Source organism: Manis pentadactyla, chromosome 19, assembly GCF_030020395.1.
Source record: "Manis pentadactyla isolate mManPen7 chromosome 19, mManPen7.hap1, whole genome shotgun sequence".
Classification (NCBI taxonomy): Eukaryota; Metazoa; Chordata; class Mammalia; order Pholidota; family Manidae; genus Manis; species Manis pentadactyla.
This window is the reverse complement of record NC_080037.1, coordinates 18,361,957-18,375,624: the sequence shown is the minus strand read 5'-3', so window position 1 is coordinate 18,375,624 and position 13,668 is coordinate 18,361,957. Positions and strand designations below refer to the sequence as shown.

Genomic DNA, 13,668 nt, shown 5'->3' with positions numbered 1-13,668 from the left:
ATACAAGAACCTTAAACAAAATACAACAAACTGAATCCAATAGCACATTGAAAAGATTATACAACATGACCAGGTGGGATTTATTACTAGATGCAAAGATGACTCAACATATAAAAATCAATCAATGTATTATATTATATTATCAATGAAGGAAGAAAGACACATGGCTATCTAAACTGATGTAACAAATACATTTGACAAAATTCAACACCACTTTATTATAAAAACATCCTACAAACTAGTAATAGAAGAAAACTATCTCATCATAATAAAGGGAATATATGAAAAATCCACAGCTAACATTATATTCAACAGGGAAAGTTTTTCTTCTAAGATCAGGAAGAAGACAAGGATGTCAGCATTTGCCAGTTCTATTCAACATAATATTGTAAGTTATTGCAAGGGCAATTAGGCAAGAGAAAAAAATAAAGGACATCCAAATTGAAAAAAAGGAAGTTAAATGATATGTTCACATATGTAGAAAACCCTAAAGATTCCACAAAAAAACCTCTTGAAATTAAAAAAGAATTCAGCAGCATTGTAGTATACAAAACCAACATGCACAAATCAGTTATGTTTCAGAATGAGCAATCTTAAAAGGACATTAAAAAGACAATTCTATTTACAATAGTATAAAATGTACTGAAGAATAAGCTTAACCAAGGAGGTGAAAGATTTGTACACTGAAAATTAAAAAACTTGCTGAAAGAAATTAAAGAAGACACAAATAAATAGAAGGACCTTCATGTTCATGGATTAGAAGACAATATTGTTAAGATGTCAATACTACCTAAAGTGATCTACAGAATCAGTGCACTGTCTATCAAAATCACAATGCTTTTTGGTAGAAATAGAAAAACGAATCCCCAAATTTCAGTGGAGTCTCAAGGGACCCCAAAGAGCCAAAAAATTTAAAAAAGAACAAAATAATCTTGAAAAAGAACAATCTTTAAAAAAAACAAAAAACAAAGTGGAGGTCCCCCATTTTCTTATTTTAAAACTAACCACAAAGCTACAGTGTGGTACTGGTTCAAAGACAGACATACACACCAATGGAAAGAGAATTGATAGCCCAGAAATAAGACCTTGTTTTCAACAAGCTTGCCAACACCATTCAATGGGGAAAGGAGAATCTCTTCAACAAATGGTGCTGGGAAAACAGAATATCCACATTCAAAAGAATTAAGCTAAGTCTTTACCTTGTAGCATATACAAATATTAACTTAAGATGGATCTAAGACCTAAATGTAAAAGAAAAACTATAAAATCCTTAGAAGAAAACATAGGAAGAAATCTTCATAACATTGCATTTGGCAATGAGTTTCTTGAATATGACATCAAAAGTACAATCACCAAAAGAAAAATAAATGAATTGGATGTCATCAAAATTAAAAAGGGTTATATATCAATGGACACTATCAGCTGAGTGAAAAGGCAACTTATGGGAGAAAATATTTGCAAATCATATATCTGATAAGGGATTAATATCCAGAAAGAATTCCCACAACTCAACAAAAACACAAACAATCTAATTAAGAAATAGGCCAAGGACTCACATAAACATTTCTCCAAAGAATATATAGAGAAGGTTTATATCACATGGAAAGATGGTTTATATTACTAATCATTAAGGAAATGCACATCAAAACCTCAGTGAGATACCACTTTACCCCCAATAGGATGGCTAATATCACAAAAAAAAAAAAAAAAAAAGGGAGAGAGAGAGAAAGAGGGAGAAAAAAAAATGTGTTAGCAAGGAATTGGAGAAATTGGAACTTTTGTGTATTGCTCTTGGGAATGTAAAATAGTATAGTTGTTGTAGCAGTTCCTTAAAAAATGAAACATGGAGTTATCATATGAACCAGGAATTCTACTTCCGGGTATTTAGCTACAAGAATTGAAAGGAAGGTCTCAAACAGATAAGTGTACACCAATGTTCACAGTAGAATTATTCACAATAGACAAAAGGTGGAAAGTTGCTGCAGTTAACTTTAATGTCCATCTGCAGATGAATGGCTAGCCAAAATGTGGCACATACTTACAATGGAATATCAGTATCAATTCTGAAAAAGCATTGAAGTTTTGACACATGGTACAAAATGGATGGATCTTGAAAACACTATGCTAAGTGAAATCAGTCATAAAATGACAAATATTAGATGATTCTACTTATAAGGGGTACTTCGAGTAGTCAAATTCATAGGGACAGAAAGTGAAATGGTGGTTTCCAGGGACTGGGGATAAGGGGCAAAGGCAAGTTGATATTTAATGGGAACAGAGTTTCAGTTTGAGAAGATAAAATTGTCCTGAAGATGGTGGTGGTGATGATTGAACAGCAGTGCAAATGTATTTAGTACTACCCAACTGTGCACCTAAAAATGATGAAAATGAGAAATTTTATGTTATGTATATTTTATCACAAAAGAAAAAAAGTCCAGTTTTGGGTTAACAATTCCATGCTTAGTTTCAGAGACTTACTATCACCTTCCAGGAATACTACGGTCTTAATAGAGGTATAGATTTCTCAATTTTCCAGAAAACAGAAGATAAGGTATTAGACTGTTCTTTCTCTCTAAATTACTAGAGCTTGCTAAGCAGCTGGAAGACATTTTGGTTCAGAAAAAAAAAAATCAGACCAAATTAATAGCTTTCCAGATTAAGGAATTAGAGAAAGCCAAACACAAGGACACTTCCATGTCTAATCTCCACAAAGGCAACTGTCAATATTGTGAGGAAAAGGGGTGTTGGAAGAACACTTGCTCTAGCTTAGCTAGAAATAACCAAAAATGAATATGGGGCAACTACAGTTCAGATACGGGATTCACAGAGGAGGCTAAATCCCTAAAGGTCTGTATGAATTTGGGTATGTTCTTATTGAAGTTGGCCCCAGATCTAAAAAACGAAAGAAAAAAAAAAAAGGAGGCTATTGAATAACTCTGATCCATTGTATCCACATACCTCCAGAAAACTATCCTGTGTAGTAACCCTTATAATATCCTATTTATTTTATCAAAGATAAATGACTTGTGTACCACTTTGTCCAAAATTTAAAGGCCATTAACAGATTGTGCTTTCTCACTTCTTTGTAGTTCTCAACCCTAACACTATCCCATTTTCAGTCCCTGAGACAGCTGCTTAATTTAGAGTAATAGATACATGCTCAATGGTTTTTTTGTGTACTTTTGCACTCAGACTCACAATATCATTTTGCATTCAGTTGAGACAAGAGTTTACAGGAATGCCCTCTTAATTTTCACAATTAATTAACCATCAACTTAGTGTAGTTAACAGAATATGGCCTCCCAAAGATGGCCACATCTTAATCCCTGGAACCTGTGAACATTACGTTATATGACAATTTATCTGATTGCAGATAGAATTAATTTTGGTAAAGTGATGTAAGAAAGGTTTGGCTGGCCTGGAAGATGGAGGGAGCCCCTAGCCAAGGAATGTGGGCAACCTCTATAAGGTGGAAAAGGTAAAAGATTCTCTTCTTCAGAAGGGACTGTGGCCAAGACAACACCTTGATTCTAGCCCAGTGAAACCCACTGGGGATTTCTGCCTTTGAGAGATGTAAGAGAAAATTTGTGTTGTTTTTAGCCATTAAGTTTGTGGTAATTTTCACAGTAGCCTTAGGAAACTAATATACTGAACATATCTAATTTCTTCTTTAAAACTTCCCTTTTATACAATGTGTGGGTGATCTTCTGTTATATTCCCCAGAGAGTCTTGAAAAATGGATTCCTGCTGTTTGTTGACATGGGTAACACACAAAAGACAGTCTCCAAAGACTAATTTTTTCACAACAAAGTGTATTTTCTTGGGTTTAGATTCTAGACTGTGATGTCATTCAAAATGGAAGGTTTCTTTCTCTTCAAAGGTTGGAAGCTACTCATAACTTCTCCAGCTGTTATCAAAAGTCAACTTAGATAAAGGCTGCTTGGTCTCATAGAATCAAGAGAATCAATGAGAACCCTTGGTCTCATAGCATTTCAACATCCATTAGACATTTAATTCCTAGGTTTTGTGAACAGACTTATAGGATCTGATGGAAGCAGACACACTGCGGTTTTTGCTCTAAAACAATTCATAAGAGACTATCTCTGTCACTTAAAGGATGTCTGTTAATAGTCATCATACTATTATGTAAGACAGTATCTCTAAAAGCTCAATCTAATATTTAACCATGAAAATTCTAGTTTTGACTAGGAGGGTGACTTGGCCATGTCTCACTTTTCCTATTTGTAAAATGGAAATATAATTATAAAGCATACTCCCTAAAAAATATATATATTCAAAAAGTTCACCTAGTAAAAATGACCTTTTCTGGATGCTTAGTTCTATGCATTTTAGCACAGGAACACAATCAGTTTTTATCCTAGCACAGTCTAGAATCTAGACCCAAGAAAATACCTCCTTCATGCCAAGTCACCCTCCTCTACCCATGGTCCTTGGCAATCACTGGTTTCTTCTCTGTGATTTTGCTTGACTTTTCGCATATGTCAGAGAAATGAAATCTCATAGAACATAACTTTTTTGAGATTGGCTTCTTTCACTCAGCACAATGTCTTTTTTTGTATTTATCAATTGTTTGCTCCTTTTGAGTGCTGGGTAGTATTTCTTTGTGTCGATGTTCCACTATTTCTCCATTTACCCACTGAAGGACTTTTGAGCTGTTTCCAGGTGTAGGGAAAACAGAAGTTCCATGGCCAGGGTCCTCACCTCATCCTACTCTAATCTACCCATTGTATGTGTGCAATAGTGTAATACTTAGCCTACTGTGTAGGAGCATGCTTGTTGCTTGCACATCTGTTGGCAATAAGCCATTATTGCCTATGTTGCTATAAAAAGAGTTCCCAGATGCGAAGAGCAGAGCCTAGAGAAGAGAGCAAGAGAGGGATGCAGGAGGGGAGCAGAGCAGATGCTGGGGGTGAAGGCAGAGACTGGAGCAGGGGCAGCGCCTGCTCAGAGACAGAGAGAGGGGAAGATGAGATTCTAGCACTTGACCTGCTACTGTGAGAGTAAAGCTGGGTGTGAGCCCCTTTTGACCCCCCAATGCCATTGTCATTTTTCAGTCTCACCAAATCCAGAGTGTACTTGCCCATGGCTGAAATCCTCAGGCAAGACACCAGGTTTTGGCAATGACGAATAGAGCTGCTATAAACATCCATGTGCAGGTTTTTGTGTAAATGTAAGTTTTCATTTCTCCAGGGAAAATACCCTGGAGTGGGCCAAGGCAAACTCAGTTTTCTCTCAAGATATGAATTCCTAGAATGCAGGGGATAGTTGGCTTGGTTGATGGTCTTTGAAAGGATCCTGTGGCATGTTATGCATAAGCAGAAGGGAACTTACTAAATTTTTCATGATAATTCTACTAGAGGCCAATAAAGGAGAAGTGAGCTTACCACGAACAGTAAACTTCCTGTACTTGTTACATTCCTCTGAGTGAAAGGATTTTCAAGTTTGGTCTGAAATGTAGTTGCCCTGCTCTTGACTGTCCACAGCCAGAGAACACAGTGTCTCTTGGCAAAACCTTCTTTAATATCATGTGTCACGTGGTCCAGGAGTAACATCAGTTAATTAAATAGAGGAACTTAGGACAACAGTGGGCTTTGAGGAAACATAACATACACATTTATATTGGCAAAAAACAAATTTTTTTAAAAAGGTACTTTAGAGTATAGATAGTCATTGGTTTAGATATTTTAGGCACATTTCCCTGAATCCCTCAGAATCTTATTCCATTACTGACAGAAGAAGAGGCTTTATAATAAGAAATGGGGATTATGTCAATAAGTAAAACTGATTTTTCCCCCCTCAATAAAGGGTTATTAGACATAAGATACAAGGATCAGTCACCTTCTCATTAACCTCTCAAAATGAATCTATTTCACAACAGGCTTGAAAATGTTTCCTCTCTAAAAGCTACCATGCAGTCTTAACAGTTAATTGTTATTCTTATCAAAGAATGACCCACATTAACATTTAGCTTGAGGTCATTAGCATATTTATAAAAAAAGTGGAGTTGAATGAGCGTTCTTTTCTCTGCTGCTCTTTGTTATGGGGTGTTGTGGAGGAAAGTTGTGAGAAAAAAAAATAAAGTAAATATTATTAACCTATTTCAGACTTATCTATAAATATCAAAATGTCTATACCCATCTCAACTGTGAACTGGCAGACCACTGATTGAATTTTAATTACATTTAGATACAAGACGGTTTGGGTCACTATGCTTGCTTTCTTGATGTAAACAAGTTAAACTAGTTAACAAAGACCACTGGCTGGTGATAGAGGTCACAATATAATTTTTTCATTTAGGGACATCGAGATTAATGATTGGAGAAAAACATTCTCTTTGATTATCCCATGAGATTGCTTTTTCCCCTTGGCACCACGGTAGGCATTCTAATACTGTGAAAAATGAACTAAAAAGGAATCAGAATGTGGGCCGTGCTCAACAGTTTGGTAGACATTCAAATACCAGAGATCTGACATCTACAGATCATAAGGGTTTTAAAAACTCTTGTTTTAAAATTACTTATTAAAAAGTTTTATATAATATCAATAAATGACCTTTGGGTATCCATGTCTTATTTCATTTTTAGGAAAAGAATGTTAAATTTTACTTGGAAATAGAAAAAAAATATGGATTGTTTTCTTAGTTTGAAACCTGACACTTTGTGTTAGGATTGAGAAAGGTGACAGGCAAGTATGAGTTAATATAGATGCATCTAGGTATTTTTCATCAATTTTAAGAGATAGAGGATATTTTTCAGAGTTTAAATAGTTAATTGCAAATCATAACATCAAAAATCGTAATGTGACAGAAATGAAAACAGTATTATTTAGTTCTATGCTAGACTTCGAGAAAAGCCTAATATGGTCCATTGGTTTGAAGAATGGAAAGATGGGAACAAAAGAACATTTCCATCTCATCTATGTAATTACAATTTTCAAGGCAATTTCTTGTAGGGGAGAGAAGATAGGGGACAAGTTGAAAACTTCTAAGTGTAATGATTTTGCAAGAGTAAAGCATTTGACAGTGTTTGATTATTTGCTAACACTATGATTTGTAGTATAGAGAAGTTAACACTTTCTTCTCAAACCTATATCACAATTAAGCTTTCTTACTGGAAAACCTAGTAGACTAAGAGTTATTTAATTATGAAAGTATTTTTTCATCAGTATCAGACATAACAGCACTATTCTACAGATAGATTATTCTAGTAGTTTTAAGGACAAAATTATGATTGGTGTTTTCCTGCTTTGAATAAAGTTGCAGAATACTTAATCATTTCACCTCCCTTTTTTGTTTCAGTGTATTTGAAAAAAAGATACTAGGTGACACAATTTCTCATGTCACATACTTTGAATGGGTATATTTATGCCAAACAATGAAGGTCTTTTAAGGTACACTGAACAATGTCTGAACTAACTAGATGTTTGCATAAATTTCACCTTCAACTAGGTATCTCAGAGCTTTCAGCTTTCTGTGGACATCCAAACCCGTGGCTTTCTTCTCTTTCTCCCTTATCCACTTTCTGTGATTTTAAAGAAGACATAGGCATTAACCACAGGTAGCAGGAAAAAAAAAATCTGTATTTATTCTTAATGACTTTTCCAGGATAAACAGTAACTGACATTGGCAGTAATGATGATGTTTAGAAGGCTAGAAAATTCATTTACAAAAGCTATGAATAAATATTAATATTTTTTGGTTATGTAAGAGTAAATAGATTACTTAAAAGAGCATGGAACTTTGAGAGAAACACTGAGACTTGAAATTCAACTTTTCCACTCCCATCTATATGAACCTAACATGTGAATCAATAACATACTGATCCTCTCTGAACCCATTTTCTTACTTGTACACTTTAGCTAAAATATCAATCTTCTACAGTTGTGAAAAATATATAAGGAATCATATATAAAGTCTTTCATACAGAGCCTGTCCAAGATTTGTTGTTTTATAAATACCAATTTTATTTTCTTTATTCTCAATGACAGTCCCTGGACATTGTTTTGGGTAGTTGAAATTTGGGAAAATGGCGTATTCAGTCAGCTGATAGAAGAAAAAGGAAGGGTGAGGAGGGAAAAAACCTTGCTTGCTAGTCTTTGCTGAATTTTCCTTCTATCCAGCCTAGCCCAACAGTGGAACAGTCTCAGCTAAATGGGATTTGTAGTTATAAGCCATCCAGGAGCAACGCATGCATCATTCTGAATAGAAACAGAGGGGATGGAGAGCGGCTTCATGGAATGGAACACTTAGAAATTCATGCGGAAAGTATTTTGCCATGTGAATAAAATAAAATCACAAAATAAAGGGAGTTATTCAGGACCAGATATATTTCCTTAGAACAGAAACCAGGGGTGCCTTGTATTCTTTTTCTTTTTGTACATAGTCTTGCTTAGATTTCAACAAAGCTGAAAGAATAAATGGTATTTAAAACAGGCCATCAGCTATGTGTTAGTGGTTCAGTATTTGCTGGGGAGGTGCTTGAAACAGTTGACCGACAGGCGTCACGGGCGGGCTTTTTCAGGTGCCCGGATTGCCGAGTCCACCTGGACACGGTTCTCACCTGGCAGCACTCTAGTGTAATACCCAGAGCAGCAGCTGTGGTTTGGCAGAGCCTCACGTATTCGGCCACCGCAGCAAACTCCAGCTGAATTCAAAACAAATGGGAAATACTTCTCTTCACAACACTGATATCCAGGCTGGGGGTTGTAGAGAACTCCTTTACAGCAAACCTGAAATTTGAGAACTGTTTTTAAAGAAATACCAGCTTAATTAAGAGTATCATACCATCACATCTCTTGCGCTATAATGGTTTCCTAATAAGGCCTTGATCTAAGATCAATACAGCATATAACTGATAAAAAATGGATGGTTTAAAAAACTGCGTGTTTCCTAGCATCCTTCAAATTCTATAAATGCCAGTTGATACAAATAGCCTGTTCTAGATTTCAACTATGCTTTGTGCTCTATTTTAACACTATAAATATGAATTATCTTTTGAATATCAGTGCTTCCAATGTAAAGATGATTTAGAATTGTAACAAACAATTTCCTTCACATATGTTTTTATTTAAATGATTGTTTAATTTGAAAGCACCACATCTTTGGAGACCTCTCCTTGATTTTTCTTTTTTTTAAACAAATTGCATTTTCCTTATAACTTATATGATCACTTATTTATGAACTCAATCTTCAGACAAGGCAATCTCAACAGAGTCCAACATTTACATATGTATATATATATATACATACACACACATATACATATATGTATATATATATATCATAGGTCACCACATTAAAAAATAAATTTATATGGAAATTAATTATGAAAAGCCTTCTTAACAATGTATTTTTTCCAGGAGCTGTGGAAGAAATTCTGTGCTTGAACAATCAAATAATTATTTGTATGCTCACTTGAGGTCTGAGAGACTGACACTATGTATATATAACAAATCAAACACTGAAGAGTTGCTGAAATGTACCCTCAGAACCTATCTGCTGCATAAGTCACCTTAATTACATAGATGCTTCCTGTGGCAGGCAAAATCAACCACTACTTAAGAGGTGTTTCTCTTTTCCCTTTCGTTCACTTTTACTTCCAGCCTACGCGAACATCTGAATCAAACCAAATTCAAGGGCAGTAGAATATAGAATTTCTAAGTATTCCAAAGGACCAGTAGCTTAGTGCTTCATTCATTTTCAAAGAGCAAAGAAATCCGGCTCTGAAATTCCATCTACCCCTGTGGTTCCTCAGATAGTTCTGCTAAGCGAACTGTAAAGAATTCCCTTTTCTGTGTTTGGTTATAAGCAATGAGGATTCAAAATTAGTCAAATGCCAAGGATAAACTGGGTGTTTCCTCCCTCCCATGCTATAGTCTGTGTGAAAAACAAACTTTAAAATTATACCCCATGTTTAAGAGTTAAGCAAAAAAAATTCTCTGTGTTTATTTGGAATTTTTGCTGGTCATTTTTGCTTTTAGGGTAAAACAACATGGCTCTCCCTCTTGTTTTATGACCATGACCTAAAATGTTGCCCTTTGCTGTATGGTCTTACAGCATTTATTTAAGTCCCATCCACATATAGAGTGGGACACTTCGGCTCATTCAGCCTTTTCCTTCAGCAGGCTTCTCTGGTATTTATCAGCCTCTGAAAATCTTCTATTTAGTGATGGGCCATCAGGACTGGTTCCCTTCCATCCTCTCATTGTCAATGCGATTCTCAGGCTCCTTCATCCACGGGAAATGTGTCTTTCTTCTAACCCATTCTGGGTTAGATCATTGATGGGGATATTTTCAAGCAATTATTTCTTTTGGGAGGCTTCCCCATAAGCAGAATATTTCTCAGTCTTCTAAGTCAATCTTCCAGTTAGTTGTCTCAGAAAACAAAAATGGAAATTTCAGTAACTTGAGCTGATAAGTATGTAGGTAATATTCAACCATACAGCCTTTTCCTTTTTCTATGGTTTCCAAAGCAATTCTGTAATCTAGTGATTCTTAAAGTGTGTCCCTGGGCCAGATACAGAGGCACCCCCTCAGAATATGTTAGAAATGCCAATTCCTCATGCCCTACCCCAGAACTACTGAATCAGTCTTTGGGGAGAGTACCTGCGATCTGTATTTTAATAAGCCCTCCAACTGACGCTCACGTGGGAACCGTGGCTGTGATCACGTGGGGAAGCTTGTATTAAGTATTTCAGGTCCTCCTGATGCAGTGACTTAGCTGAAAAGTTCTTAGACTCATGAGTGTCTTTTCTATCTCTCCCCAACCTCTCACTCAGGAAATATATATTGTTGACTGGAAACCGAAATGTACAAACAGTTTTTTTCTCTTGAGATTTTAATTGATTTCCTTTATTCTCCTTCCTGGCGATATCTGTGTGTGTCCTTAGGCCTTAAAATAAAAAGACTTTGTTTAATGCATTAAGGATTTCTTTGTTAAGAAATTAAAGTTTGCCCATTTTTAATGGGCAGATTTATTCCAGCATTTTCCCTTCTCAGAAATCCTAGATTTCATTTCCTTTTAAGAAAGTGTCTTCATTAGGCAATGCACCTTTAATGAGCTAAAATGACATAAAGCTTAGGTATAATGACGCTTCTGGAGCCTAAGTATCAGAAAGAAAGTACAGTTAGTAACTGCTAGCTTTATGACATTTCTTAGATGAAAACTATTACTTAGCCAGTGTCAGCCATTATTTGTACTTTGATCCATATTGCTTTAACAACTCCCTTTCTTAATTACTGTATCTTTTTGCAGTGAATCTTTTAAATTTAGTAGTAGTTTTACTCATTAAATGTGTGATGCTATTGTTGACAAATAGGAGCATTATTTTATTATATGAAATCCTACCTCCACACTGAGGAATTTTTTGTATCGTTTGTCAATAAAAGCCATTTACAAACTCCTCTGTCTGGCTGTATTATTGATCTGACTCCTAAACTGCAACTAATATGAACATTAATCTGCAAATGGCCATAATTTTAAAATATTTCTGACAAACTATGAAAGGTCTTGTTCACTGTTAGTCATCAGTGTCATGTACACAAACACCCACTTGTAGCTGAATGGATTTGTAGAAAAGACAATTCAAGTCACTTAATCAAATACAAATTTGGGAGGTTCCTTACCATTTCAATAAACTAATATTTCCTGTGAAGATTATGAAAATCCAGAAGGCTAAGATGCTCAGGAAGATGATGGGATTTTTATAAGCATCCTTTTTATTTCCATGGGGTCTTCTTGATAGACTAGTGGAAATATTGATTATGATAAACTAGTTTAAGAAGCAAATGATTTCACCTGTAGTGTTTAGAGAGCATAACATATTTCACTGACTAGTTTGAAAAGATATACCTTAGCTTCAGGAGAATAGCACCTGTGGCCACAGATAGTTTCAGGTTTTTGACACTTCACAGCCTTGCAGAATATACCACTGTGTTTCTTCATTAACTTCTGGGTTTTAGTGCATGAATGCCATGTTTTCCGTAAAAGATCATATCCGAGAATGATGCCATTTGGCTTCCCTGGAGGCATCCAATCAATTTGAAGGGATCTGCAATGGACAGCATAATCAATACTTCTGAAAAGACAACATTTAACATTGCTACTATCAGCCACATGTACTTTTCAATTAATCTTCCAGATTGGTCAGGAAAGGTCTATTTCATCAATGACATCCTAATTAAAAAGCTGCAGCAAAAGAAAATATATACTAATATATGTATATATACTCATATATGCTACTATTGTTTAATATGTTTTGAGAAACAATCAAAACTCTGTAAGTTTTGAGAGGATAACACCTAACAAAAGTCCAGTGGTCTCTCACTTTAAGTTTCAGAGATGAGAAGAAACTATTATTAGTTCTGGCAAATTAGGAAATTCAATAGAAAATTTTGGTTTGGTAAGTAAAAATAAGTCCAAGTTCATATGACTTGGTAAATAAATTAGAAATTAGAGTATATGGCAGACCTAGTCCCTACACATAATGACCTTCTCCTTTGCCTCCCTTCCCTCAACTAGGACTAGTGAGGTGACACACAGTTGCTCAAAAAGATGCAAATAGGAAACTTCCAGGGGATTCCTATGAGGGTTCCTAGGAAACGTTAGTATTTTTTAACACAGCTGTCACCCTTATCTTTCTTTCTGCTAAACGTTAAGTCTAAAACTTCAGCAATCATCTTGCAGCCATTTGAGAAAAATTGTGTGCATCACAAAGGGCCTCAATGGTATTTGGTAGAGCTGAACCAGTCACAAGAACAATCTGCCTTTAGAACTATTTACTTAAATCTCTATTGTTTTGTGTTCCTTAGCTAAAATACATGCTCAAGTTGATAAAAATCTTGCTATCAAATGATAAAAAACCAATTATTTATAAATAAAATTTATATACTTTATCATTTGACAAAATGGATAAACTTTTTCCAAATATACTTTATATTGATATATCTTAATTTTGGCTCATATAAACATATTAATTTCTCCAATGATTCTTTAAATACCATGGTCAGATATGTTTTATGGTCATAAAAATAGGAATTGAAGAATCCTGTAAGAAATACCTTTACATCGTCATGTTCTTGAAGATGTTTGATTTGGACCAATTGAGCCAAAATTTCATTCTAAATATAAGTAAACTTCTCTGGGGGTGGGGGTGGAGTTTTATATATAGTGAGGGCATAACATCTGACCAAAACTTTATTGCATTTTCAATAATCTATTAATATTTCATTTGCTATAGCAAATGAGATCACAGCATAAAGCTGTTCACAGAGGAGTCAAGCCAGAATAAAATGACTTACTGTCAGGTTAACGTCATACAGCTTTAATTTTGCACTTAGGTCTACTTGCCAGAATGATACAGCTTAGATGACACACCTGAACTATCTTTAGCATTTTTTAAATAAGCTCTATAAGCAGAAAGTAGTTGAAGTTTTTAATAAAGCCTCAGAGATTTGGACATGACACACATTCTTGCAATTTAGTATGGCAAGGAAAGCCTATTATTTGCTAAACACTAGGTCAGTGTAAAATAAAAATTACTTTTGCTCTCACTGTTTTCAAAGAAAAGATGTTCATTCAACATGAATTCTATTTTTATAAAATTTTGTCATTAAACATAAATTGTATTTTTATGATTCTAGAATTTCCA

At 35.0% G+C, this 13,668-nt stretch overlaps 1 protein-coding gene across 1 annotated transcript in view; it reads right to left on the bottom strand.

Annotated features, from left to right (window-relative positions):
- The window catches only part of USH2A (usherin), a 722,977-nt gene that overhangs the window by 161,805 nt on the left and 547,504 nt on the right, over positions 1-13,668 (bottom strand). Inside the window, exons 47-48 of the mRNA XM_036931704.2 lie at positions 11,871-12,069; positions 8,580-8,748 (exon numbers count right to left, since the gene is read on the bottom strand). Of these exons, the coding sequence (XP_036787599.2) occupies positions 8,580-8,748; positions 11,871-12,069 (368 nt within the window). The remainder of the gene's footprint in view (positions 1-8,579; positions 8,749-11,870; positions 12,070-13,668) is intronic.